The sequence below is a fragment of the Bubalus bubalis genome, chromosome 10 (assembly GCF_019923935.1).
Source record: "Bubalus bubalis isolate 160015118507 breed Murrah chromosome 10, NDDB_SH_1, whole genome shotgun sequence".
NCBI classification, from domain to species: Eukaryota; Metazoa; Chordata; class Mammalia; order Artiodactyla; family Bovidae; genus Bubalus; species Bubalus bubalis.
Genome location: NC_059166.1, coordinates 88855300 through 88882051, shown reverse-complemented (window position 1 = coordinate 88882051; position 26752 = coordinate 88855300). Strand labels below are relative to the sequence as shown.

The window sequence follows — 26752 nt, the reverse complement described above, 5'->3', positions numbered from 1 at the left end:
GTTTGAAAGCTTAACATAATTTGTAATCCAGTCTTTAGATTTGTTGTCTGTCTGAATTTGGGGGAAATATATTAAAAAGGCTTTATCAGTACTTAATGTGTCGGACATGACTGAGCGACTTCACTTTCACTTTTCACTTTCCTGCGTTGGAGAAGGAAATGGCAACCCACTCCAGTGTTCTTGCCTGGAGAATCCCAGGGATGGGGGAGCCTGGTGGGCTTCCGTCTATGGGGTCTCACAGAGTTGGACACGACTGAAGTGACTTAGCAGCAGCAGCAGTAGTTATACTTGTTACTTCCTTTTGTTTTAACCAGATGATCTCAGAAATAACTGAAAATACTGAAATCTTGCTCATTATTAATTGGCCTTTGCCCATATGGTTTGTAAAATATTTTGTTTTTGTATATTTTCTTAAATTTTGGAACTGCATATTTAGTTCATGTGATCTGTGGGAAATGCTTTCACATCACTTACTTGACAAGGCCATCAGTTAAACCAGACATATTATTGATCTGTAATAAGTAGATTTTTTTTTCAAATATGCATGTTTTTATTTCAAATATACCTGTTAATTTCCCTCCTTATGATGACATTTTACCATGGAATTCTAGTAGAAAAATACAGCCTTGGTTTTGACCTGAATTTTTTACCTGCTTGTAATAAATGTGTGCAAATTTAAATTTTTTTGCGGGGGAGGAGGGCTTTCTTTTCATTGTTCTCACATGATTTTTTTCCTTGGGGCAATGCTTTTCTTGATACTAACTAAAGTAGAGATATAAAGTCATTAAATGAAAGTTTTCATCACTTTTGCTTTTCCATTTTGCATTATATTAAATAGTTATTTTAAGAAAACCCTAAGTTGGTCCAGAATACTGTTTTCAACTATAGGTTCAATTTTAACAGAAATATATATAAAACAGGGAAAGATAGGAAACTCTACTCTAGGGCCAAAAGAGGTTCCGGATACCAGTATTTACAAATGTTCTTTTCATGAGGTTTTTAAACTCTTAATACAGTAAGAATTATGTCTTTTGTAAAGTGGAAGAAGTTTACTGTGAAAGTGAAGATGGGAAAGGAGATATTACATGATGCCTTTTCTATAGATGGGTGTTAAATCAATTTTAAGAAAGTGTTAAAGTGGTTGTTGTTCAGTCAGTAAGTCGTGTCCAAACACTTTTGCCACCCTATGGACTGGAGCATGCCAGGCTTCCCTGCCCTTCACTATCTCCTGGAGTTTGCTCAAATTCATTGAGTGAGTGACGCCATCTGACCATCTTATCCTCTGTTGCCACCGTTGCCTTCAATCTTACCCAGCATCAGGGTCTTTTTCAGTGAGTCAGCTCTTTGTATTAGGCTGCTGAAGTATTGGAGCTTCAGCTTCAGCATCAATCGTTTCAATGAATATTCAGGACTGATTTCCTTTGGAATTGACTGGTTTGATCTTGCTGTCCAGGGGATTCTCAAAAGTCTTCTGCAGTACCACAGTTAAAAAGCAGCAGTTCTTTGGCGCTCAGCCTTCTTTATGGTCCAGGTCTCACATCTGTATATGACTACTGGAAAAACCATAGCTTTGACTATACAGACCTTTGTTGGCAAAGTGATGTCTCTGCTTTTTAATATGCTGTCTAGGTTTGCATCGCTTTCCTTCCAAGGAGCAAGCATCTTTTAATTTCATAGCTGCAGTTACCGTTTACAGTTATTTTGGAGCCCATGAAAATAAAATCTGTCACTGTTTCCACTTTTTCTCCTTCTATTTTCCATGAAGTGATGGGATTGGATGCCATGATCTTTATTTTTTGAATGTTGAGTTTTAAGCTAGCTTTTTCACTCTGCTCTTTCATTAAGAGGCTCTTTAGTTCTTCTCTTTCTGCCATAAGGGTGTTGTCCTCTGCATATCTAGGGTTATTGATATTTCTTCCGGCAATCTTGATTCCAGCTTGTGCTTCATCCAGTCCGGCATTTCGCATGATATGCTCTGCATATAAATTAAATAAGCAAGGTGAAAACATACAGCCTTTTCATACTCCTTTTCAAATTTGGAACCAGTCCATTATTCCATGTCCAGTTCTAACTGTTGCTTCTTGATCTGCATACAGGTTTCTCAGGAGACAGATAAGGTGGTCTGGTACTCCCATCTCTTTGAGAATTTTCCGGTTTGTTTGATCCACAGAGTCAAAGGCTTTAGTGTAGTCAGTGAAGCAGAAGTAGATGTTTGTCTTTCTCTGTGTGCCAATGGATGTTGGCAGTTTAATCTCTGGTTTCTCTGCTGTTGTAAACCCATCTTGTAGAATTTCTCAGTTCATGTACTGCTGAAGCCTTGCTTGAAGGATTTGAGCATTACCTTACTAGTATGTGAAATGAGCACAATTGTACAGTAGGAGTTGATTTTCTTAAAATGGTCCATATCTGTTGGTCCCTTAGAAAGTCTTTGTGTAAAAGAAAGTCTCTTTAATAGTGTGGGTAGTATATAGGTCCTTATGGGTCATTAGTTTAATGTAGCCCCTTTACTGTATTTGAAAATGAGTGTAGAATTAGGAGAAAGCCTTTATTTTGGTTCAAAGTGTTTTAGTATTCTTCCCCTTCTCTTTCACAGAATAATCTTTTTGCTTTTGGGTTCCTGCAGTTTCATTGTGCCTCTTTATATAAAGGATGCATGTTTTTTATTAATTCTGAAAAAATTTTGGTCATTATCTAGATATTGCCTTTCCTCATTTTTTCTGGAACTAATTTTATTAGGTATTATTAGACCATCTTTCTTTTATGCCCTTTAATGTATATTTTATGTGTAAAAGAAAAAAGATAAAGGGCCAAAAAAAAAATCATTCCTATACCATATTCTATATAGTTTTCTCAGTTGTGTCCTCCAGTTCACTTTTATCTTCAGCTATACCTAATCTGCTGTTTAGTCATTCATTTCTTTTTCTTTTTTTAAAAACAATTTAAATATAATTTGTAGAACTGTTGGTTCTCTTTTAAAATTTTATGTTTTTCATAGTACCTTGTTCTTTCTGTACTGTTTGTTTCCATTTCAATTTTAAGAATTTCAGAACCTTTAACATATTTTTAATGTCTTTAATCATTTAATAGATTCCTTTATACTGTCTTATTTTCTGATATTCTTAGATGCTAAATTTCCTGAATAGTTTTTTGTTTTTAATTGTCGTTGTGATGTGCGGTAAGCTTGGGAGGAAGACACACATGTTGGTAACTTTTGCACATTTAGCAGTCCCAGTGAAATAATCATGGCGCAAAATAGGTATTGTTAACAGTGTTCTAGATGATGGAGAGCAAAACAGACAAGTTTCTTATTCCGGTGGAGCTTATATTCTGGTAACTGGCTGCTTATTAGTTATTAATGATTAATGTTAAAATACAAGGATTAGCAGACCAAGACTCAAAGGCCAAATCTGGCCCACAGCCTATGGTCTATGAATTAGAGTACGTGTGTGTGTGTTCAGTTGGTCAGTTGCGTCTCACTCTTTGCAACCCTGTTGACTGTAATTTGCCAGACTCTAATGTCCATGGAATTTCCCAGGCCAGAATACTGGAGTGGGTTGCCGTTTCCTCCTCTAGGGGATCTTCCTGAACCAGGGATCAAACCTGGGTCTCCCACATTGCAGACAGATTCTTTACCACTGAGCCATCAGGGAAGCCCATATTAAAGTAGTTAGAATATCAGGTTTTAGGTCTGCATGTAACTATAGGATGGTTGTGAGAATTCTGAGACTTTGTAATCCACCTAGGGCTTTTCATGTGGACTCTTTGCGACCTGTGAACTGTAGCCCGCTAGCCTCCTCTGTCCATGGGATTCTCCAGGCAAAAATACTGGAGTGGGTTGCCATGCTCTCCTCCAGGGGATCTTACAGACCCAGGAATCAAACCCATGTCTCTTACCATCTCTGCATTGGCAAATGGGTTCTTTGCCACTACTGCCACGTGGAAACTGAGGGTTAGAGGGGAAGGAAAATTAAAGTTTTGGGGGGGCCTTTAGACTGAATTGGGGCTTTCCTCATAGCTCAGTTGGTGAAGAATCCTCCTGCAATGCAGGAGACCCTGGTTCGATTCCTGGCTTGGGAAGATCCCCTGGAGAAGGGCTAGACTACCCACTCCAGTATTCTGGCCTGGAGAATTCCATGGACTGTATAGTATAGTCTGTGGGGTTGCAGAGTCACACAGGACTGAGCAACTTTCACTTTCACTTTTAGACTGAATAATAGTAGTATTCTAATCCATGAGATGGTCATAAATGGCTCGAACTTTACTTGTTTACAACTTTCTCTCAATAATTTGATGTAGATTACCAAGAATATGAGTAAAATAAAATAAAAATTATTTATTACATAAAGAAAAGTAGATGTGCCATGCATCTGAAATAATTTATATGTTGTATTTTAATTCAACAGATAGCTCTAAATTTTCTGGCAGCTTTAATTCTGTACTGTAGGTTTGTAACTGCATGAGAAGAGACTCTTTTACAAATTTCAGTTCAGTTCAGTTCAGTCACTCAGTCGTGTCCGACTCTTTGCGACCCCATAAATTGCAGCATGCCAGGCCTCACTGTCCATCACCAACTCCCGGAGTTCACTCAGACTCACGTCCATCGAGTCAGTGATGCCATCCAGCCGTCTCATCCTCTGTTGTCCCCTTCTCCTCCTGTCCCCAATCCCTCCCAGCATCAGTCTTTTCCAATGAGTCAACTCTTCGCATGAGGTGGCCAAAGTACTGGAGTTTCAGCTTTAGCATCATTCCTTCCAAAGAACACCCAGGGCTGATCTCCTTCAGAATGGACTGGTTGGATCTCCTTGCAGTCCAAGGGACTCTCAAGAGTCTTCTCCAATACCACAGTTCAAAAGCATCAATTCTTCGGCACTCAGCTTTCTTCACAGTCCAACTCTCACATTCATACATGACCACAGGAAAAACCATAGCCTTGACTAGACAGACCTTTGTTGGCAAAATAATGTCTCTGCTTTTGAATATGCTATCTAGGTTGGTCATAACTTTCCTTCCAAGGAGTAAGCGTCTTTTAATTTCATGGCTGCAGTCACCATCTGCAGTGATTTTGGAGCCCCCAAAAATAAAGTCTGCCACTGTTTCCACTGTTGCCCCGTCTATTTGCCATGAAGTGATGGGACTGGATGCCATGATCTTCGTCTTCTGAATGTTGAGCTTTAAGCCAACTTTTTCACTCTCCGCTTTTACTTTCATCAAGAGGCTTTTGAGTTCCTCTTCACTTTCTGCCATAAGGGTGGTGTCATCTGCATATCTGAGGTTATTGATATTTCTCCCAGCAATCTTGATTCCAGCTTGTGCTTCTTCCAGCCCAGCGTTTCTCATGATGTACTCTGCCTGTGATTCTCCTATGGGGTGACATTCCCCCTGCCCCCACCCCCTGCAAGCTACTTTCTAAGTATAACAGATAGTAAGGGCCCTTTTCTAAGGCAATTTAACAATGCACTAAATGTTTTTCATGAGTTATCTACAAAACTGAAAGTACTGTTTGTCTTACTGCTGACTGTGTATAGCTTTTGATAGTAACCTATTGGTAGCAGAATTGGGAAATTTAAGAATTTGTCTTATGCAAATCTTGCTTTAATGATGAACTTTGAGTTGTCTATTGCTATGCCTAAATATTTTCTTAAAAAGGAAATTTGAAAATGTGTTAGCACTTAGTCAAGAAATATGGTTGAATTTGCTGAGTTAGGTGCCTGTATATTGAGTAAGATAATTTTTTATCTTAGGATTAGCTTTCTACATTTATTAACATATAAAGAAATTTTTATTCCTTTGATTTTGAGATTTACGATTTTGAGTGTTAACTTGGAATAACATAGTTTGGGTTTGTCTCTTCTGGTTAAGAATTAATATCTATAATTATATTTCCATAATTTATAGTATTTATATTTCTGCAAAATGAAGTGAAGTGAAAGTTGCTTAGTCGTGTCTGACTCTTTGTGACCCCATGGACTGTAGCCTGCCAGGCTCCTCTGTCCATGGGATTCTCCAGGCAACAATACTGGAGAGGGTAGCCATTCCCTTCTCCAGGGGATCTTCCAACCCAGGAATCAAACCCAGGTCTCCTGCATTGCAGGCAGATTCTTTACCATCTGAGCCACTAGGGAAGCCCACATTTCTGCAAGTAACACTATAAAAAATTCCTTACATGCAGTGTAGTATGGGAAAGCATAGGGTTTGTTGTCAGGTCAATACTTGGTTCAAATCCATTTAACCAGTTTAGACAAGTTACTTTGCTGTCTAAGCTCAGTGATCTTTCATAATCTAGGAACAGAGTTCCCATAAAGTTTCAGTGATACATGGTGAAGAGATTTTGTTGGAGAAAGAGAACTGAAGTGGGAAATTTGAGCATATTAATCCTGCCATTCAGTTCAGTAGTGTCAAGTAATTTGCCTGATGTTTTAGGTGTAGCTTCTGAATCCCAGTCTGAAGAACTACTGAAATGTATAAAATATGCAGATGAAGTGAGATATTGAGTATGTAGTAATTATCATAATGCTGTCTATGTGTGCGTGTGCTCAGTTGTGTCTGACTGTTTGAGACCCTGTGAGCTGTAGCTCGGAAGGTTCCTCTGTCCATGGGATTATCCCAGGAAGAATTCTGGAGTGGGTTACCATTTCCCCCTCCAAGGGATCTTCCTGAACCCAGGGATTGAACCCACGTCTCCTCAGTCTCCTGCATTGGCAGGCAGATTATTTACCACTGAGCCACCACCTCGGAAGCCAAATGCCATAAGCAGTCATTTATTTGTTGTAATTATCTGTATATGGAGGGGTGAAATTAAATGGTTAGTCCTAATGGAAATGTCTCAGAATTTTTTTTGGCATGTGCACACTGCTGTATTTATTTATTTTTGGCTGTGCTGGGTCTTCATTGCTGCACAGGGCCTTTCTTTAGTTGCGGTGAGTGAGGCCACTCTTCATTGAGGTGCGCAGGCTTGTCATTGCGGTGACTTCTCTAGTTGCCGAGCACAGGCTCTAGGCACACAGATACGGTAGTTGCAGCACATAGGCTTAGTAGTTGCCACTGCTCTAGGGCCTGCAGGCTTCAGCATTTGTGGCTCAGAGGCTCGTTAGCTGTGTAGTCCCCTTTTCAGCACTATCTGTGAAACCTGGGGACTTGTTAGAAATGCACATTCTCTGGCTCATCCCAAATCTACTGAATCAGAATAAACTGTAAGAGTTGGACACAGCAGTTTGTTTTAACAAACCATCCAGGTAATTGGCTAAAGCCATTGTCCTTGTACAGTGATAACTTACTGCTGTATTTGGCTGTCCTGTCCTACAGGTGCATCGAGGCCTGTTACGCAGGGGAAATGTTTTTATTTTGTTCTCAGGAAAGAGCTATCTTAAGATGCTCCACCCTCATCCCTTTTATTTTTCTCATAATTTTCTCAAATATCTTTGGTGATGCTGAAATGAAAAGGAAATAATATGATAAATACCCATGTTCCTACATATTTGTGTTGTGCTTAAGGGGAAAAAAGTACTATAGTTGAAATACTCTTAAGTCTGTGCCACTGCCACCCCTTTCCCCCATTTCCAATAGCTGGTATATTTTTACTACTTTTTTTAACAAATGGATTTTCAAAAATACTTGTTGATAAATTATCTTATTTTGTTGTTTATTGACTCTAACATCTATGGATCTTTTTACAGTTAAATCGTCAATCTGAAATTGTTGCTACTAGTTCTGTTGATCCCTGGAAGACATGTGCAAGACGAAACAAGACCGAAAGTTTAAAACCTTTGAAAGGCAACGCAATTGGACTTAACATGTTGAGCAGCAATAAGAAATTGAGGTATAGGCACTTTACTGTACATCCCTACAGAAAAGATAAACGGTTTGACACCAGAAACTAATTGGCCACGTTTGGTCAATTGGCCCAACCTGTACCTTTTGTTTTTAGAATGGCCCTAATGTGTAAATTCTTTGCTTTGAATTTTGGGAATAGGATGGATTGCAGTGATTTCTTGGTTTGGAATAAAAATATTGAAAGGAAAATTTTGGTACACAAGGATTTCATGAAATGAACTTGCTTTCAGACAGCAAAATCCTGGTCATAAAAGTCATGTCTCCATTGGGAAGTACTTACCAGGATTATCTCAGTGTTGTTGTTGTCAGTCACTAAGTTATGTCCAACACTTTGCTACCCCATGGACTATAGATTGCCACGCTTCCCTGTCCTTCACCATCTCCTGGAGTTTGCTCACACTCATGTCCATTGAGTCAATGATCCCATCCATTCCTCTCATCCTCTGTTGCCCCCTTCTCCTCCTGCCTTCAGTCTTTCCCAGCATCAGGGTCTTTTCCAGTGAGTTGGCTCCTCTCGTCAAGTGGCCAAAGTATTGGAGCTTCAGCATCAGTCCTTCCAGTGAATTTTCAGAGTTGATTTCCTTTAGGATTGACTGGTTTGATCTCCTTGCTGTCCGAGTGACTCTTATTTATACTTCCTTATTTTCCCTTGTATTTGGAAGGATTCCATGTATAAAACAGATAAATTCCATTTTCGTTTTAAAGAATGCAAATATTTTTTCCCAAATAGTTATCTATTAATTTTGCTTGTACAGTCCTTCATTGACCTGAAAGCTTTCATCTTCATATGAACAAATAAACTTTTACCTTCTGATTCATGCTATTTGGATCTTCTAAAAAAAATAACTCCTCACACTTAAGTCATAAAGATACTTGCTGCTGCTGCTGCTAAGTCGCTTCAGTCCGACTCTGTGTGACTCCATAGGTGACAGCCCATCAGGCTCCACCGCCCCTGGGATTCTTCAGGCAAGAACACTGGAGTGGGTTGCCATTTCCTTCTCCAATGCATGAAAGTGGAAAGTGAAAAGTGAAAGTGAAGTCACTCAGTTGTGTCCAACTCTCAGTGATCCCATGGACTGCAGCCTACCAGGCTCCTCCATCCATGGGATTTTCCAGGCAAGAGTACTGGAGTGGGGTGCTATTGCCTTCTCCGATAAAGATACTTAAGTATACATAAAGATCAGTCAGTCAGTTCAGTCGCTCAGTCATGTCCGACTCTCTGTGACCCCATGGACTACAGCATGCCAGGCCTCCCTGTCCATCTCCAACTCCCGTCTTTACTCAAACTCATGTCCATTGAGTCGGTGATGGCATCCAACCATCTCAACCTCTATCATCCCCTTCTCCTCCCGCCTTCAATCTTTCCCAACATCAGGGTCTTTTCCAGTGAGTTAATTCTTTGCATCAGGTGGCCAAAGTATTGGAGTGTCAGCTTCAGCATCAGTTCTTCCAATGAATATTCAGGAATGATTTCCTTTAGGATTGACTGATTGGATCTCCTTGCAGTCCAAGGGACTCTCAAGAGTCTTCTCCAACACCACAGTTCAAAAGCATCAGTTCTTCGGCACTCAGCCTTCTTTATGGTCCAACTCTCACATCCATACATGACTACTGGAAAAACCATAGCTTTGACTATATGAACCTTTGTCAGTGACGTGACATCTCTGCTTTTTAATATGCTGTCTAAATTTGCCATAGCTTTTCTTGCAAGGAGCAAGCATCTTTTAATTTCATTGCTAGTGTCACCATCCACAGTGATTTTGGAACCCAAGAAAATAAAGTCTGGGCTGTTTCCCTTTCTTCCCCCATCTATTTGCCATGAAGTGATGGGAGCAGATGCCATAATCTTAATTTTCTGAACATTGAGTTTTAAGCCAGCTTTTCACCCTCCTCTTTCACCTTCATCAAGAGTCTCTTTCATTCCTCTTTGCTTTCTGCCATTAGGGTGGTGTCTGAGGTTACTGATATTTCTCGCAAAGTTGATTCCAACTTGTGCTTTCATCCAGCTCAGCATTTCGCTTGATGGACTCTGCATTTACGTTAAATAAGCAGGGTGACAATACACAGCCTTGACGTATTCCTTTGCCAATTTTGAACCAGTCCATTGTTCCGTGTCTGGTTGTATCTGTTGTTCCTTGACCTGCATACAGGTTTCTCAGGAGGTAGATAAGGTGGTCTGATATTCCCATCTCCTGACGAATTTTCCACAGTTTGTTGTGATCCACACAGTCAAAGCTTTAGAGTAGTCAGTGAAGCAGAAGTAGGTGTTTCTCCGAAATTTTCTTGCTTTTTCTGTGATCCAACGGATGTCGGCAGTTTGTGATCTGTGGTTCCTCTGCCTTTTCTACATCCAGCTTGTACATCTGGAAGTTCTTGGTTCACATACTGTTGAAGCGTAGCTTGAAGGATTTTTAGCCTTAGCTTGCTAGTGTGTGAAACGAGTGCAGTTGTATGGTAGTTTGAACATTCTTTGGTATTGCCCTTCTTTGGAATTGGAATAAAATTGACCTTTTCCAGTCCTGTGGCCACTGCTGAGTTTTCCAAATTTGCTGGCATGTTGAGTGCAGCACTTTCATAGCATCATCTTTAAGGATTTGAAATAGCTCAACTGGAATTCTGTCATCTCCAGTAGCTTTGTTCATAGTAATGCTTCCTAAGGCTCACTTGATTTTTACACTCCTGGATGTCTGGCTCTAGGTGAGTGATCTCACCATCATGCTTATCTTGGTTATTAAGACCTATATTGTTGCCACCTCTTCTTAGTCTTAATCTCTTCTGCTTCTGTTAGATCCTTACCTGTCCTTTATTGAGCCCATCTTTGCATGAACTGTTCCTTTGGTAACTCTAATTTTCTTGAAAACATCTCTAGTCTTTCTCATTCTATTGTTTTCCTCTGTTTCTTTGCATTGTTCACTTAAGAAGGCTTTCTTATCTCTCTGTGCTATCCTTTGGAACTCTGCATTCAGTTGGGTATATCTTTTCCTTCGTTTTTTGCCTTTTTCTTCTCCTTTCTCCTGTATTTGTAAGGCCTCCTCAGAAAACCATCTTGTCTTCTGTATTTCTTTTTTGTGGGCATGGTTTTGGTTGCCACAGTGTTATTAACCTCTGTCCATAGTTCTTAAGGTCCTCTATCAGATCTAACCTGTTGAATCTGTTTGTCATTTCCACTGTGTAAACGTAAGGGATTTGACTTAGATCATACATGAATGACCTACTGGTTTTCTCTATCTACTTTTTTAAGTCTGAATTTTGCAATAAAGGAGCGCATGATCTGAGCCACAGTCAGCTCCAGATCTTGTTTTTGCTGACTGTTATGTAGAGTTTCTCCATCTTCGGCTACAAAGAATAAAATCAGTCTGATTTCGGTATTGACCATCTGGTGATGTCCATGTGTAGAGTCTCCTCTTGTGTTGTTTGAAGAGTATGTTTGTTATGATCAGTGAGTTCTCTTGGCAGAACTCTCAATGAAGCACTCCTTTTATTTTCTTTCTTTTTTTTCCTTAAGATTTCTTATTCTGCTTTTCTTCTAGATATCATTCATCTTTCCTAGTTGTTGTCATAGTGAACCACTGTTACTGATATGATTGGTCTATTGTATATCCCAGAAATAGGATTGAAATCACTGTTTTATTTTTACTTTCTCAGTTTATAGTCATTTGAGAAACATAAAGGCTAACTAATTTTCAAGTCAGTGGAGAGTCAAAAGTAGAATTTAGCACTTTTAATTTTTTTAATAATTAACACTTATTATTATTTTGGCACATAAGAAAGCTTTGTATATTCATAGTATATAGTTTAAAAGCTTTTTTTCCCTCAATACATATTCCTAAAGAGAGAATAAGAAGAAATATATCTGGATTAATTTACAGGAAATATTACAGTGTGAAATATATGTTTAGGATTCCTCATTTCTGTTCTAATGTTCTACTCTTTACCTTCTTTAATAAACTGGATTGGAAGCATTTTGGAGACAAATTCAGAAAGTGGAAACTATTGGAAAACTTAACATGGGCAGTGGGTTTATGTATAAAAAAGTTCTTATAAGTGATCAAGTTTTTTGTGTGTGTCCTCAGATTTTAAAGGATGTATTTTTCTTTTGTATATATAATTTTTCCCTGTTTAATTTATTCTTTGTTTCTTGACTCTGCAGTGAAAATACACAAAATACATCATTATGCTCTGGAAATGTAAGACGTTTTCCTCATGCTAATGCACAGATAGCAATAGTAAAAACAGCAGCCCAAAGGTAAGGATTCTAATTACCGTTGTTTAGTATCTCGTCCATGAGGTCGCTAAGAGTTGGACATGACTGAGCGACTTCACTTTGACTTTTCATGCATTGGGGAAGGCAATGGCAACCCACTCCAGTGTTCTTGCCTGGAGAATCCCAGGGACAGGGGAGCCTGATGGGCTGCCGTCTATGGGGTCTCACAGAGTTGGACACGACTGAAGTGACTTAGCAGCAGGAGCAGTATATACTTATCATCCTCTTTAATAAGAGTTGGTCACTGCCTTTTTTTTTTAAAAGAACCTTTTTTCTTACTTTCTAAAATTTCACTGTGTTTCCATTGTCTCTAAAGAGATACTCATGTTTCTGATATAATTCATACCCTACAATTTTTTTATTTTATATCTACTTTTAAATAAATTGCAGTCTGTAAACAGAGACATTTTAAGTAAAAGCCATTCTGTTGGATTATATTCCTGTTAAATTAAGCTGATTTTTACATTTAACAGAGAGGTCTTCAGCTGGTACTTTAGTTCTGATGAGTAAAACTATAGTTATTACTTTAGTTTCTTTGTAAGGTTTATAAGATTTCATAGTATCAAAGTAAATCACATTGTTTTAAACGAGAAATTTCTGTGTTTTCATAAATATGACTGTTCTCATTGATCATGAAAGTGCTACTTGAATCTTGAAATAGTTCAAGGGATAGTGTGATAGTTGATGTTCTTAAATGCTTTTGAGGTTTTTCATAACCATTTTTGGATGGTAATGAAGTTTCAGTTGAATTTCAGTTCTTAGTCAATTTCAGCCAACAAAAAATTTTTTAGGCTCCAATAATTACAAAATAATTTATCTCTTTATTTCTTGCATTTTGAATAGTTGCATTAAATTTTTATAGCTAGTAAAACTTAAAGGTTTTTTTTAATATGTGCTAGATGTTCATTTTAAAATATGTACTAGATGTTTTTCTTCAGTTTTTAGACTGCTGATCTAGACTGCTTTTCATTGAGAAAATGTGTCCTGACTCTTAGGCTTGCTGTATTTGCTATAACACAGAGTTTCAACTTAAAAACCTTAAATTTTTCTCATACTTTAGCACAATAAGAAAATCTTTTCTTTGCCTAAATATTTTTCATAGTTTTACTGTAAGATGTTTTAGAAATTCAGCTAAAAAAATGGACAAATTACTATACATACCAAAAAATTGACTTGCCTTACACATCAAGCTCTGTGGCCTACACGTAGCACAACATGAGAAGAAACAATAAAGGGAAAGTAATTAAGGGGAAGAAAGAAGTTTAGAAGGATAGACACACTGTTTCTCATATACTGATCACATTGATATAATTCATCACTAAGAAAAATCTACTTTCTATTCTGAAAATGAGGTGTAAGTTGAAATACTAATTTATAATGAAGTGATATATTCTACAACCAAGATTATTACTGGTTTAGAAGTTATCTATTAGTTCAGAATTATTTACACTATGCCTTATTCTCCCCATTTCGCGTTTGTTCATTGGTAATGTTAAAAATTGATTTCAGTTTGGGAATTGGCTTGTGTTTTTTTTTTAATTCTGTGTCATGGCACCACTTATACCTTGCCATGTATAAGGTATACATTATGCCTCTGTATAAAAAATTAGTTTCTGTTAATAGGAGTGGTATTTATTAGTAAAATAATGTTTCTTAGAAAAATAAAAAACTTGATTTCATTTGTATTTAATAAACAATCCTGAGTGAAAACACAAGTGAAGGACAAGTAGGGGCATTAAGGAAGACTGAAGTGTCATGTCTACAGGACAGATTCTCCTTAGGTTTGTCTCTCATAGAATAAATATTTCTTAGTGCTACTGCAGTGTGACTGTCATTAAAAAGATTATGACTTGCAAACACTAGTCATTGAGAGTTTTCCCAGTTTCCTTCCTTCAAAAGTTTTAAGTGATTTTATGCTACATACCTATGGCTCAGTGGGTAAAGAATCCACCTGCAGTGCAGGAGACACAGGAGACGCAGGTTCATTCCCTGGGTTGGGAAGATCCCCTGGAGGAGAAAACGGCAACCCACTCCAGTATTCTTGCCTGGAAAATCCCATGGACAGAGGAGCCTGGTGGGCTAGTGTCCAAAGTGTTGTGAAGAGTGGAACATGATTAAGCATGCAGGATGCTACATACATGTACCTACATACATAGGTACAGAGTAGTCAAAGATGAGTATGACAGTTTTTTCCTTGAAGCTCAAGTTTGGTTAGGGTAGAAGACAGAGTAACAAGTAAGCAAATGTTTACCTGGTGAGTACAGTAGCAGTATGCAAAGTATGTGTAGTACTATTTATAGCAGTGAAAAATTCACAAAGAAAGTATTAAAGAAGCTTTTGAGTGTTTTAGCCTTAAGAGAACTCTCCATGGGGTAGGAACCACATCTTCAATAAGCATGAAAAAAACCTTCACCCAAGATGATAGCTAGCAAACTTTTGGTTTTAATTAGTGTAGTGTTGGCACAATTGTCAGGCCTCAGATGTGTAAAAGCACACTGGCTTTTACGGTTTCACCTAATTTTTCTTATTTTCTCACCTCTGCATTTGAAATTAAAGGCAGTGTCACTAGTTGGTAATTCACACACATAATCCATGCTTCCTGGGGGTGAGTGGTGTACCTTGGTCTTTTAAGTAAATCAGACCTGCATTTTGTATAATTTGTAAGATATTGAAATAAGTACATCACACCTTTTTAATCTAAAAGAAAGGAGTGTTAAAGTATCAGATCAGATTAACTACTATTTGGAGGATATTATGGGTGCAGTCTGGTTTCTTACTGCTATTCCAAATGTTAATTCATATTTAAAAGGTAGGTTGTTTATATACTAATAGTGATGGAGATAGTATAGAAAAAAATGAAATGCGGAAAATTAAAAATCTTTATAACTGTACCATTTCCACTCCTAACTTTAACTAGACTTGGAAAAAGAGCTTATTTATTGATTTATGTTTTGTTTACATTTTCGCCTTTTTTTAATTTTTATTTAAGGCTAGATAGAAAGACTTAAAAGGACTCTAGAGGAACATGAATGTTTACAAAAGCATATGTAATTCATAAATAGGAAAATGGGCTCCTGGAATAAGCAAGATTTCATTATTAATGAAAAGTACCACTTTGACCAAAAGGAAGTCAAAAATCAGATCATAGATACCAGAATCAATCAGCTTGTTTTCTTTTTAAATTTTAAGAGCAGAAGTAGTCCAAAAGGAACATTAAATCTACAGTTTTACGAAGTCTTACATTACCAATAATGGCTTCCTGTCTCATTTTTTAAAAGCTTTATTCCTTCTTTTATTCTTTCTCTCTCTCTTTCTTTGAATATATAAACTCTTCTAGGGCAGGGCTTGATAATAAACACATATTGAGGTGAGGAGTATTGGAAAACTACCATAACTCATAATTAAATACCATAGAAAATGCATTTTTTTCAAGTGTAAGAGATGTGAACATGAATGTATATATTTTGGGGTTTTGTTTTCTTCCTAACTCCTTTGGTTTATTGGAAAGAACCAAGCCCGTTTCTACTGTGTCTTCTACCTCTTTCTGTCTGTGGTACTAAACACTTTTCACAACAGTGAGAACTCTGGGCACAACAGTGTAGAGTAGGAAATGACTAGATTAGGTATTAATGCCTAAGTTTTGGTTTTCATTTTACTTTTCTTAAAAATGTAACACCATAACAAATAAATACATAAGGACAGACAGATTGAGCTTTTATGTTTATATTTTGTTTCACTTTAATAGGTTTATGATAGATAATTTTCCTTCATTTTTCTGTCATTTGTCCAATATAAATTTATCTTATACAGATTGTCACATTTTTTAAATAACAAAAGTAAAATTTCAAATATGGTATTCATATAAGTTTGTAATACTTCTTTTCCTTATCATTAAAAATTTTTTTAAAGAGATAAATGTTTCTTTTCAATGTTGTTGATATAAAACCAACTTACCATATTATTTTTTCTTAATTTGCCAGGACTGAATGGATATTTTACTTGTATGCTTCACATGATAGGAATTCAGGAGTTAATATGGGGACTCAGAGATTTTTGTTAACTATGTTTTGCTTACAGTTCTGTATATTTATTTTTCTTTGTAATAGGAATAATTGCAGAATATGACTCTTATTCTAAATTGAGGGTTTTATAAAAACCCTTGAGTAATTGATGTTGATAGCTTTTTAAATTTTCCATGAACTGTGGAAAAGGGTGGACCTTTTATACTTTGGACTTCTGAATAGAGGCCATGATTTTAAGTCCCAGGATTTTTTCTAGTGTCTCCAGCCATATATTTGTATTTAATATAAAGCTTTTGTGGTAAAGTTTCAACCTTAAATTTTTATTTTTATTTTTTGGCTCAGAAGCAAATACAGTCGGACTTCTGTATCTGGAGGTTGCACATCTGTGGATACAACCAACCACAGATTAAAAAATATTCAAGGAAAAAATTCCAGAAAGTTCCAGAAACCAAAACTTGAATTTGCTGGTGCTTGCAACTGTTTATATAACATTTACATTGTATTAGGCACTATAAGTAATTTAGAAATGATTTGCTGTATATGGGAGGAAATACCATACCCTTTTATGTAAGGGACATGAGCACCCACTGTTTTTGGTATCTGCATGGGGTCCTAGAACCCATCCCGTACAGATAACCAAGGGACTGCTGTAATCACTCCTGATAACAGAATTGGGACCTCTAAAAATTGTATAGCTTTTAGAAAATTGTATTGTTCCTTGGAGACTATTGCTGTAACCACTCTAAATAACACATGTCCTAAAATGTTGTATTGTTAAATAAAGCTCTTTCAAGAATTTTTTGACCTTTATACATCCTTTTTTCTTCTTCAAATATGTTTAGATATAAATTAGTTTCTGTACTGACAAAAATTGAAAACCAATTTACATATCTGAGAGGATTGAAAGCACTAGTATATAACATATGTGATGTATTTAAAACAAGTAAATCATAGTTTTGCCTTATTGACTGCACTTACTAAAACTATAGTGATATATCAAAATGAGGTCTTGCCTCTTACATTTTTTTTCTTTTTCATGTTTTAAGCAGTCTGGACCAAAAGGAAAGGTAAGCTTAATATTGATGAAATTAGAGCATGGATACAACAATAAAATATCATATTATTTATATGCTTTGAAAAATCACTGAATTCGAGTTCGTCGTTAAGCTTATTAATTATTTTAATAAAAGGAAACATAGCACAACATGATATTTGATTTGCGTAATATTTCACCATGATTCGCAACATACATTTTTCCATGAATGATTATTATTTATTTATACTGATGTGTAACTACTTTAAATAAAGTATTTCAGGATCTTAGTAGTAAAATTATTTTCAGTTACATAATATAAATATTTCTTGTTGTATTTTACTGATAATATTTGTGCTTAATACTTTATTAGAGTGAGGTGAAAAATTGAATAGAATACCTTAAGCTTGGAGTTAAACTCTATTCTGACCCAAAATTTTGTGACAGAATTTTATGATCCTTCTTTGTTCCCTTTGTAATAATTCTAGCAGACACATCATCCTTTAGCAGAAATGTTGAATAATGTAACGTAAATAACATAGAAACAAGTCTTTAAGAACACATTTCTTTGAATAGTGAAATGATTGTAGTTGTTTTGAAGCAAATACCCTTAAGAATAGCTCTCACCTCAATATGTATATGTGGAAATTTTTGTGCATGTGCGTATCTTTTTGTCTTGCTTCCCTGAATCTCAGGAACCTTTTATGAATTCTCCCCTCCCAAAACAGGTAAACAACGCTTGTATTAAGCCAATACTTTTGTGTCATTGGTGACAGTCAAAAGAAGGGACATTCTATACTTTGATTTAATTGTGTGACTTTGATTCTATACTTTTGTTTAAAGGTGTAGAGGAAGCAAAGAGGACAACTTACAGTGTTTTATAGAATGCTATATATTCCATCTTACTTCATGAACACCAAGTTTCTGAGCTATAAGGTGATTCTGTCAGCAAAAGATTTAGGCATATTATTTTATAATTCTGAAATACCTCACAGTTCTTATATGTTTTAAATGAATGGGTTGTGCAGATATTTTATTACCTATCTCCTGGAAAAGAAAATTTATTCTATTTCTCTTGTGAGTAAATTATTGTTTCTTTTCAGATATAGATTTTATGTCTTTAAAATTTTTAACTCATAAGTGACTCGTTTTGGAGAGAAGACCATTAATAAGATGTTTTTAATAAAATTGCTGAAGAATATACAGTAAATAACTATACAGTCACACATGAACCAGACTATTGTTTTATAGAAATAAACATTCCTTCCTGTGTGTTATAGTAGATAAAATGCAGGTATTGTTATATTATCAGAATAGTATAGAGCTTAGAGTATTCTCTTTCTCCCAGTAGCCTTGGAGGGTTAAACTGATTTTTTTTCCCCACTGTTTTGGCTTCTTAGGCATATTTCTGTTGTGGAAATTTATTCACTGATACATTCAGCAAATGTTTAGTGACTCTATGTGCCAAGGCACTCTTCTAGGAGCAGACAGAAATTCCTACCCTCTTGGAGCTTGTAGTCTTGTTGGAATAATACTGGAATAGGAATCAAAAGGTATAGAATTAAGTAACCAGTGTTACCATATAACTTACTCTAAAATGGGAATAATGATATTTGCCCAATTTTGAAGGAGATTTGTGAAGAACAAATGAGATAATTATTTGAAAGTGACATATATTCTGTAAAGTTTGAAATATCTGGAATAGATACTGAAATTCTTTGTCTCTTGTACCAACATTACAGTCAGGGACTAGCATAAAGCAGCAGGTATTTATAAAATACATAAATACACTGGAGTGCTTTATTTAGAACCTTTGTTACTGTTAGCTTCAATTTAGTCCATTAATCCTTTGGATTCTTACCTAAAATTATTTTATCTTTGTCAGAGTTAAGCTGAGAAATTTTCTGTCAGTAGATTTTACTCTGGAACTATTTTTGACATAAGCCTTTCCCCGTCTCTTCTTACAAGCAAAGTCACATCTGTTTTTCTGATGTTTGAAGAGCAATAGAAAATTTTTTATCCTTATCCCTTAACATATGAAGGACTAAAAATCTCTGAACTAAATGATTGCTTTACAAGAGGATAGCTTATCTAATAAACTGAAAGATAGGGAGCTGTGGAAGGTTAAACTAGGCTGGGCACAATGAGGTACATTTTAGGTTTAAAACCAAGCTGGAATAAATAATAAACAATCATTTTAAGGTCCAGAGCTTTCAAACTTAAAAAAATTGCTCCCATTTTTCTTTGTTGTGAGTGCCATTGGTGACTTAAGTGACTTCTTTTCTGACTCTTGGACAGTGGGTTATGAATACAGTGTACGTGCTGGCACCCCAGCAACCTGGAATACTTAATCTGGTATTAGAACTATTTTTCCCCCCTCTTTAAATAGACTGTGACCAATTATGAAATAATTGGTACATAGTAATTTCAAAAGTTCTAAAAATATTTTATTATAAATAGTATGTTCATATTATACAGCCTTTTGAAATAACAGGTACAAAGGTGAAAAGAATGTAGTAAAAGAATATATGAGAAACACTAGACATGTTTACTTAAATATGGGGTATGTTTGAAAAGACAACTGTTATAATGAAATATTTTATAATTTTTAAGTTCTTAAAATAGAAACTACATCATTAGCATCTTTATACATTTCTTTTACAATGTATTTTCCTCTGTCCTTTATATCTTAACAGGGGGTCATAGTAAAAGTACAGCTGCATATTCTGAATTTTTGCTTCTAAAAATGATTTTTAATGATCACAGAATAGCTTGTCCTGCAGATATACATAATTTATTTACCCATTAGCCCATGTCTGGTTGTTTTTCACTGTTATATATGACACATTGATGAACAACTTTGTATATAAATTTCTAAATATGTCTCTTAAGGTAAATCTCTAGGAAGGATTCTTTACAAATATTTTTAATGTTCTTGATAGGTACTTCCAAATTGTTTTGCAGACAGGTAGTACCAATTTATATTAGCCTTATAAAATACTATCTTGATATCTGAGAAATAAGAGTATAGCAAGATACTAGATTGTAAGACTAATTAAGTTTTTTTAATTCACTCATCAATTGAAGTATATATTGAAAAGATCAAAATTTCATTCATAGTAGAAACTAAAATATTCAATAATAAAATTAATGATGTATAGCCCCCTTATAAATATACCTAAAGAACCTGATTTGAGGCATATATTTGGTTCCTGGTTGGTTATTTGATAGAATTGCTCCTTAAGGTAAATTTAATGGAGTTTTAGTTAGAAATCCTGTTGACTTTGTTACTTTAGGAAATTTGACCAGTTGACTCAAGTTTGTTTCGAAGAGTAAATATTGGAGAAGAGCAACAGTCTTAATTTTGTAAAAAGAGTAAATGAGGGAAGAGAAGAATGACATGCCTTGCCACATAATAAAGCATACTGTGAGGAAAACAGTGGTTGAATATGGAAACATTAGAAAAAGTCTGAAAAGGGAGTAGGACAGTCAACAGACCAGAGAATCCAGGTGTGCTGAACTCCCAGCTAGCCTGTGTAATCAATACATGTTCAGTTTACCAGGCCTCAATTATATTATTTTCACATAGGCTAATATTTTGAATTCCTTTATGGTGGCTGCATGGTAGCCAATGATTTGGTTTTGACATTGTCATTCTTGTACTGCAATATTTAGATAATTGTTGAACCCGATAAATACACTTCCAATTACATACTGCCTTTTAGTTATATACATTTATTCCTTCCAACTATTTATCAAGTGCCTGCTATATTCTAGGCATAAGAATACAGTGATGAACAAAACAGGCAAGACCTCTGTTCTCCTGTAGTTTACATTTTGATGGACAACAACTGATAATGAATAAGTAAAGCACCTAATAAGTTCTGTGTTTAAAAGTACAATTGGATGGTGTGATATAGTGTGACAGTATGGTTTCTTTAGATGTTCAGAGAAATTCAGCTACAAAGCTACCGTTTAAGCGAGGACTGACTGGATGTAGACTCAGATCCAGTGGTCATAGAGATGGCTTCTTCAGATAGGAAAAAGGTGGTACTAAGATATTACTGCTGGCATGAGTATGGTATGTTCAGAGAAAGAAAGAAGGACCAGTGTGGCTGGAACTTGGGGAGCAAAGGGGAAAATGTTATGAGGGTTGGTTTAGTAAGGTCAGCTAGAACCCCTAGATCATAAAAGGCTTTGTAAGATGATCTCAGGAGTTTGAGTTTTACATTGGTGCACTCACTGAAAACTTTCAGTGCATTTTAGGTAGAGAAGTATTACTACCTGATAAATATCTGAGATTTTTTAAAAAAAATAGTCTTTTATGTATGGTTTATGTGGTTATTTAATTGAGGCTAAGCTTGTTTCACTTACCAAATAGAATAGCAGTAATAATCTTTGACTGTTCAAAACTATTAATCGCTCAGCAAAGTCTAGGAATTAGAGAGGTAGAAAGACATAGGTAAAAGGAATCTTATGGCTTTTTTAGGGAGAGGGATTGAATGGGATAGGATGGGGAAGTGAAAGGATTTTAAAGATCTTTATGTCTTTGGGGTGTGTAGAATATCTTGCTTGAGGAAATAGTTGGAATCTTGATACCATGTTAATGAACATAGTATGCAATTGAAATAAGAGTTGAGACAGGGAAGGTAACTATTGTATTTGTTACATTAACCAGAGGAGAAAAAAATAAGTGATGAGTAATTGTGGGGACTTCCCTGGAGGGCCAGTGACCAAGACTCCGCAATCCCAGTGCAGGGAGTCTGGGTTCGATTCCTGGTCAGGGAACTAGATCCCACATGCCTCAGTTAAGACACATCGCAGCCAAATAAATAAATTTAAAAAGAAAGAAAAGTAATTGTGTGTCAGTAAAAATAGGAAAAAAGAGGAAAGAATGAAACAAATGTAAAAAACAGTTAACTCATAAGGTAAGATGAAAGGAAAACATGAAGTTTATCAGCTGCAATAATTGTGATCAGGTTGAATATGTTTATTAAAAGACAAATCTGTTGTTTAAACTCAGCTATATCATACTATTTATAAGAATCAGCTACTTCTAAAATAATGGTTTGTAAGTAAAGGGTCTCTTGACTCTTAGAGTCAAAAGAGACACAAACAATATGGCAGAAATCAACAGATTATTAGAAAACAATTATCTTCCAATTAAAAATAAGTTAAAGATGCAAACAAAAGGAAAGCATGAGTAGAATTTTAGCAACAAATGAGACCAAATTAAGGATTAGAAGCATTAAATAGGATAAAGGAGTGCATTTCATAATGGACATACTCTGAGAAATGAATAAAGCTCCCCTAAAATATTTAAAATGCAAAAATGTTTTTGGTTGGAGTACAACTTTGGGAAATTCTAATAAATCTTCAAAAATTTGAAGTTTAAACATAAGTTTGGAATAATGGATTTTAATGGAAATAGACACATTTAATTTTTATTATAGAAGTTTACATCTTTTGCAATCAGTTACAGCAGTGGAACAGTTTATAAAGTGAATTATTAAAACCAACTAAAAATAAACCAGCACTCAGATCCTGGTTTCTAATATTCTAATAAAAGGAACCTGGAGAAATGGCTGATTCTAGGGATGGGTTAGAAGAAGGCAAGGGCACCCCACTCCAGTACTCTTTTGCCTGGAAAATCCCATGGACAGAGGTAGGCTCAGTCCCTGGGATTGCTAAGAGTTGGACACGACTGAGCGACTTCACTTTCACTTTTTACTTTCATGCATTGGAGAAGGAAATGGCAACCCACTCCAGTGTTCTTGCCTGGAGAATCCCAGGGATGGGGGAACCTGGTGGGCTGCCGTCTATGGGTTCGCACAGAGTCGGACATGACTGATGCCACTTAGTAGCAGCAGGGATGGGTTAGGGAAAATACAAAATAATCTCAGAGTATCTTGTAGTATCAGAATCCAATTCAAAAAACCAAAGGGCGCTTACTTCAACAACACATACACTAAAATTGGAGCAGTACAGAGATATTCATGGCCCTTGTACAAGGATAACCTACAGATTGGTGAAGCATTCCATATTTCTGTAAATTTTATGTATATTTTATCAGAATTAAAAAGGTGACGTCACAGGAAAGGAACACAAGAGCCAACTGAAAGAGCTCCCAAGGGCCAGAATCAAAACAATTGGATTATAACCTAAAGTATAAAATAAATATCCATTGGTGGTACTGGTATAAATAATTGAATAAGTGATTTACTTACTGAACTAACCTAAAATTTTTGTAAGCTGCATAAAATGAATTGGGGGAAATTGACAGCTGCAGAAGAATTCCAAATAAATAATATATGTAGATACTCCCCTCTTCAGAAAGAAATAGAGTTGAAGCATTGTTAGTTGCTAAGTTGTGTCCAACTCCTTTGCAACTCCATGGACTGTAGCCCACCAGGCTTCTCTGTCTACCAGATTTTCCAGGTAAGAATACTGGAGTGGGTTGCTATTTCCTTCTTCAGGGGGTCTGACCCAGGAATCAAACCTGCGTCTCCTGCATTGTGGATTCTTTACTATTGAGACACCAGGGAAGAAGCCTCAGAGTTTAAGTACCCTTGCCTCTCCTGTGGGCTGGACTAATTGAATTTGCTTCCAAATAGAACATTGGAAAGGGAAAATAAGTAACTTTGGAGTAGAGAAACCTGACAGACATTACCTTAGCCAGATGATCACGGTTAATCTTACTGGTGTTTTAAATCACTGATATCATGTAACCTCTGATAGGATGTGATGAGACATCCACCAAACCTACAGGCTCGGTCTAGTCATGAGTGAAACACCAGACACACGTTGAGGGGTATTCTGTGTAATAACTAACCAGTCTCTTCCGAAGTGCCAGGGTCATAAGAAAGAATTTAAGTCTGAGAAATAAAGAAGCTGCTTCCGTAGTGACTCAGATGGTAAAGAATCTGCCTGCAGTACGGAAGACCCAGGTTCAGTCCCTGGGTTGGGAAGAGCCCCTGGAGAAGGAAATGGCAACCCACTCCAGTATCCTTGCCTGGAGAATTCTATGGACAGAGGAGCCTGGCAGGCTAGTGTCTGTGCCTAGAGAGTTCCATGGACAGAGGATTCTGGCAGACTACAGTACATGGGGTTGCAGAGTCAGACATGACTGAGCCGTACACATGCACGCACGCACGCACACCTAGGGAGACAGGATCACTAAAAACAGTGAATCCTAGATTGTATTCTAGAACAAAGAGGATATTAGAAGAAGGTGGAAGAGCTGGTAAAATGCAAACAAAGCCTGGCATTTAGTTAATAGCCATGTGCAAATGTTGATTTTTGGGTCTTGTGACATAGATATGAGGGTGATGAAGGTGTTAACATTAGGAAAAACTGGGTAAGGGATATAAGAGAATTCTGAACTATCTTTTCAACTGTTCAGTAAATCTAAATTTGTTCTAAATTTTATTTTTTTAAAAAAAAGACTTCCAAAGTTGAAGCCTATCTAGCCTTTAATAAACGGAACATTCTGATGTTACTTAAACAGTTTTGCACAGAAGGGGGAAAAGGTATCTAGTTTTATGCAGCTTCTAAAATATCGGATCCATGACCATGAAATGAGGTTCTCTAAAACTTAAATACAAAACACTTAGAAGCAAAAGAAAAAAGAAAAAATGCTCCCAGTTGGTAGGGACACTTCTCTGCTTCTGCTTGGTTTAAGGTAGGAAAGAAAATCCACTGGGAAATTAAATCCTAGCCTTAAGCATCATACTAGTTTGAAGTTTGAAATTTTTAATGTCTGTAGAGTGTTGGAACCTTTATACTGAGAAATTAATGTAAAAGTTTATTTTTGATTACCTAACAAAAGTTAACACAAGATTATATCTATAAAGTTCTTTTAATTCTCTTATTAAACAAATACTTTTATTCTGAAATTCTTGTTTAATTATATTAAAATTAAGGTATGCTTTTACTTCAGTAATTTGCTTATTTTATTTTTTAAAACAAAATTTGCTCTGCATAGGGCAAAATACAGTAAATATCAGATACAAAGTGGCCATAAGGTTTGGAAATGTTGGCACATGTACATAATTTTTAACATGACAATACATGATGGTCATGGACATTATATGACATATATATTCATTTTGTTCCTCATCAGCAATGCATAGTTCAGTGCATTCTCTCAAATAGCAGAGAGCTGAGTGAATTGGTAATCTCTATATATCTGTGATATGTTGTCTTAGATGATTTATGCCAGTTATTACTGAATGAACTTGTGTTTATAGCATACCCCAGAATAAGTAAAGCAGGTTTAAATAGACAAAAATCCAAATTATCTGTATTTCCAGATTTTGTGGCCACTCTGTCAAATCATTTTGCTTGTTGATAATCCTTAGTATTTAAGAATATCTACTGTTTCTATTGTCCACTGTTTTAATACATAGAGGTTTTGGAGTTTACTATAGTTGTATCATATTTTGCTTCAAATTTATTGCCTCGGTTGTATTTTATAGTTGATATTTTTATTTTTCCAGTGTCAAGTTATAACAGATTGAAAATTGATTGTATATGGATAAGACTATATTATATAATTTTTAGTGTGAACATGTGTAGAATATAAAAACATGTACTTTATTTAAAGCTTAATGTAGTTAGGAGCTGAAAACCTTATTTTTCATAGCACTGGTACTGCTGTCTCTGAGGCAAATTCTCATCTTCACAATTTGTATCCTCACAAAATTTTGACAGTGTGGAAATGACCCAGTTGGACCACATACTGCTCAACAATAATAATGTAAATACCATTACTTACCAGTACTGATGCAGTTTGCTAGGATTTAGATTCTGGTGTTGCTATTTAGTAGTTCTGTGACCATGGGCAAGTTAATTAACCTCATTGTGCCTTAGTTTCCTCATCTGTCAAGTGCTAACAGTAGTATATACTTTATAAGGTTATCATGAAGGCCAAAGTGATTAATAGATGCACAGCACTTAGAACAGTGCCTGGCACATCACGCTCAGTGTTTGCTCGCTGCTATCAGAAGCACACTGCTGTCACTGCTCTTACTATGTTCTTGTCATTTTCTTATTTTGCTTTCAATTCAGGTGCTTTGACTTTTGCAATATAAAAATATGAAATCCTTATAAGGAAAACTCCTTTAGGATTTTTGTTTAATTTTTGCTGAATTGTATTGCTTTGTGATAGGTTTGATCACTTGTGCGAATGGATTTATAAAGAACAGAATAATCTCTTTTAATTCCCCCATTAAATAATATAAAAATATTTTTGGAGCCTTTCATTTGGATGGGGAAGTAGCTATTTTTAGCTTCCTCGTCTGTTGCAAATCTCCTTCTTTAATGGTTTTATCCCATAATTTAGCTATAGGTTTTTTGCTTTTCTCCCAAACTGGTGTATATTTGGACTTCTCTGACATTTTTGGATCCTTATTTACTAAGGATTCCTGTTCAGAATTCTGAGAATTGGTTGTGTGTGAAGTCTGACAATGTAATTAATATACTTTTTAAAGTATTAATGTACTTATAACCCCATTATGTAGTCACAAATATTCATACTTGTGACTACACAGTATGAATACTTGTTTCATGATTTCTAGTTTTGTATATAACTTTTTTTTTTTT

The 26752-nt window shown here is 35.9% G+C and overlaps 1 protein-coding gene and 1 non-coding gene across 12 annotated transcripts in view; both read left to right on the top strand.

Moving 5' to 3' along the window:
- Positions 1-26752, top strand: part of SENP6 (SUMO specific peptidase 6) — a 130967-nt gene that overhangs the window by 39938 nt on the left and 64277 nt on the right. For 6 of the 11 annotated variants that reach the window (XM_025294865.3, XM_025294860.3, XM_044924502.2 and 3 more), the window contains 3 exons: positions 7674-7816; positions 11981-12076; positions 17163-17183. In XM_025294865.3, the coding sequence (XP_025150650.3) occupies positions 7674-7816; positions 11981-12076; positions 17163-17183 (260 nt within the window). Of the gene's footprint in view, positions 1-7673; positions 7817-11980; positions 12077-17162; positions 17184-26752 lie in introns of those variants that run through there. The other 5 variants (XM_025294864.3, XM_025294862.3, XM_025294861.3 and 2 more) reach the window with 4 other exon arrangements.
- On the top strand, positions 23094-23197 carry LOC112587700. The gene has a single exon (XR_003112194.1). It is a non-coding gene; the product is annotated as a U6 spliceosomal RNA (small nuclear RNA).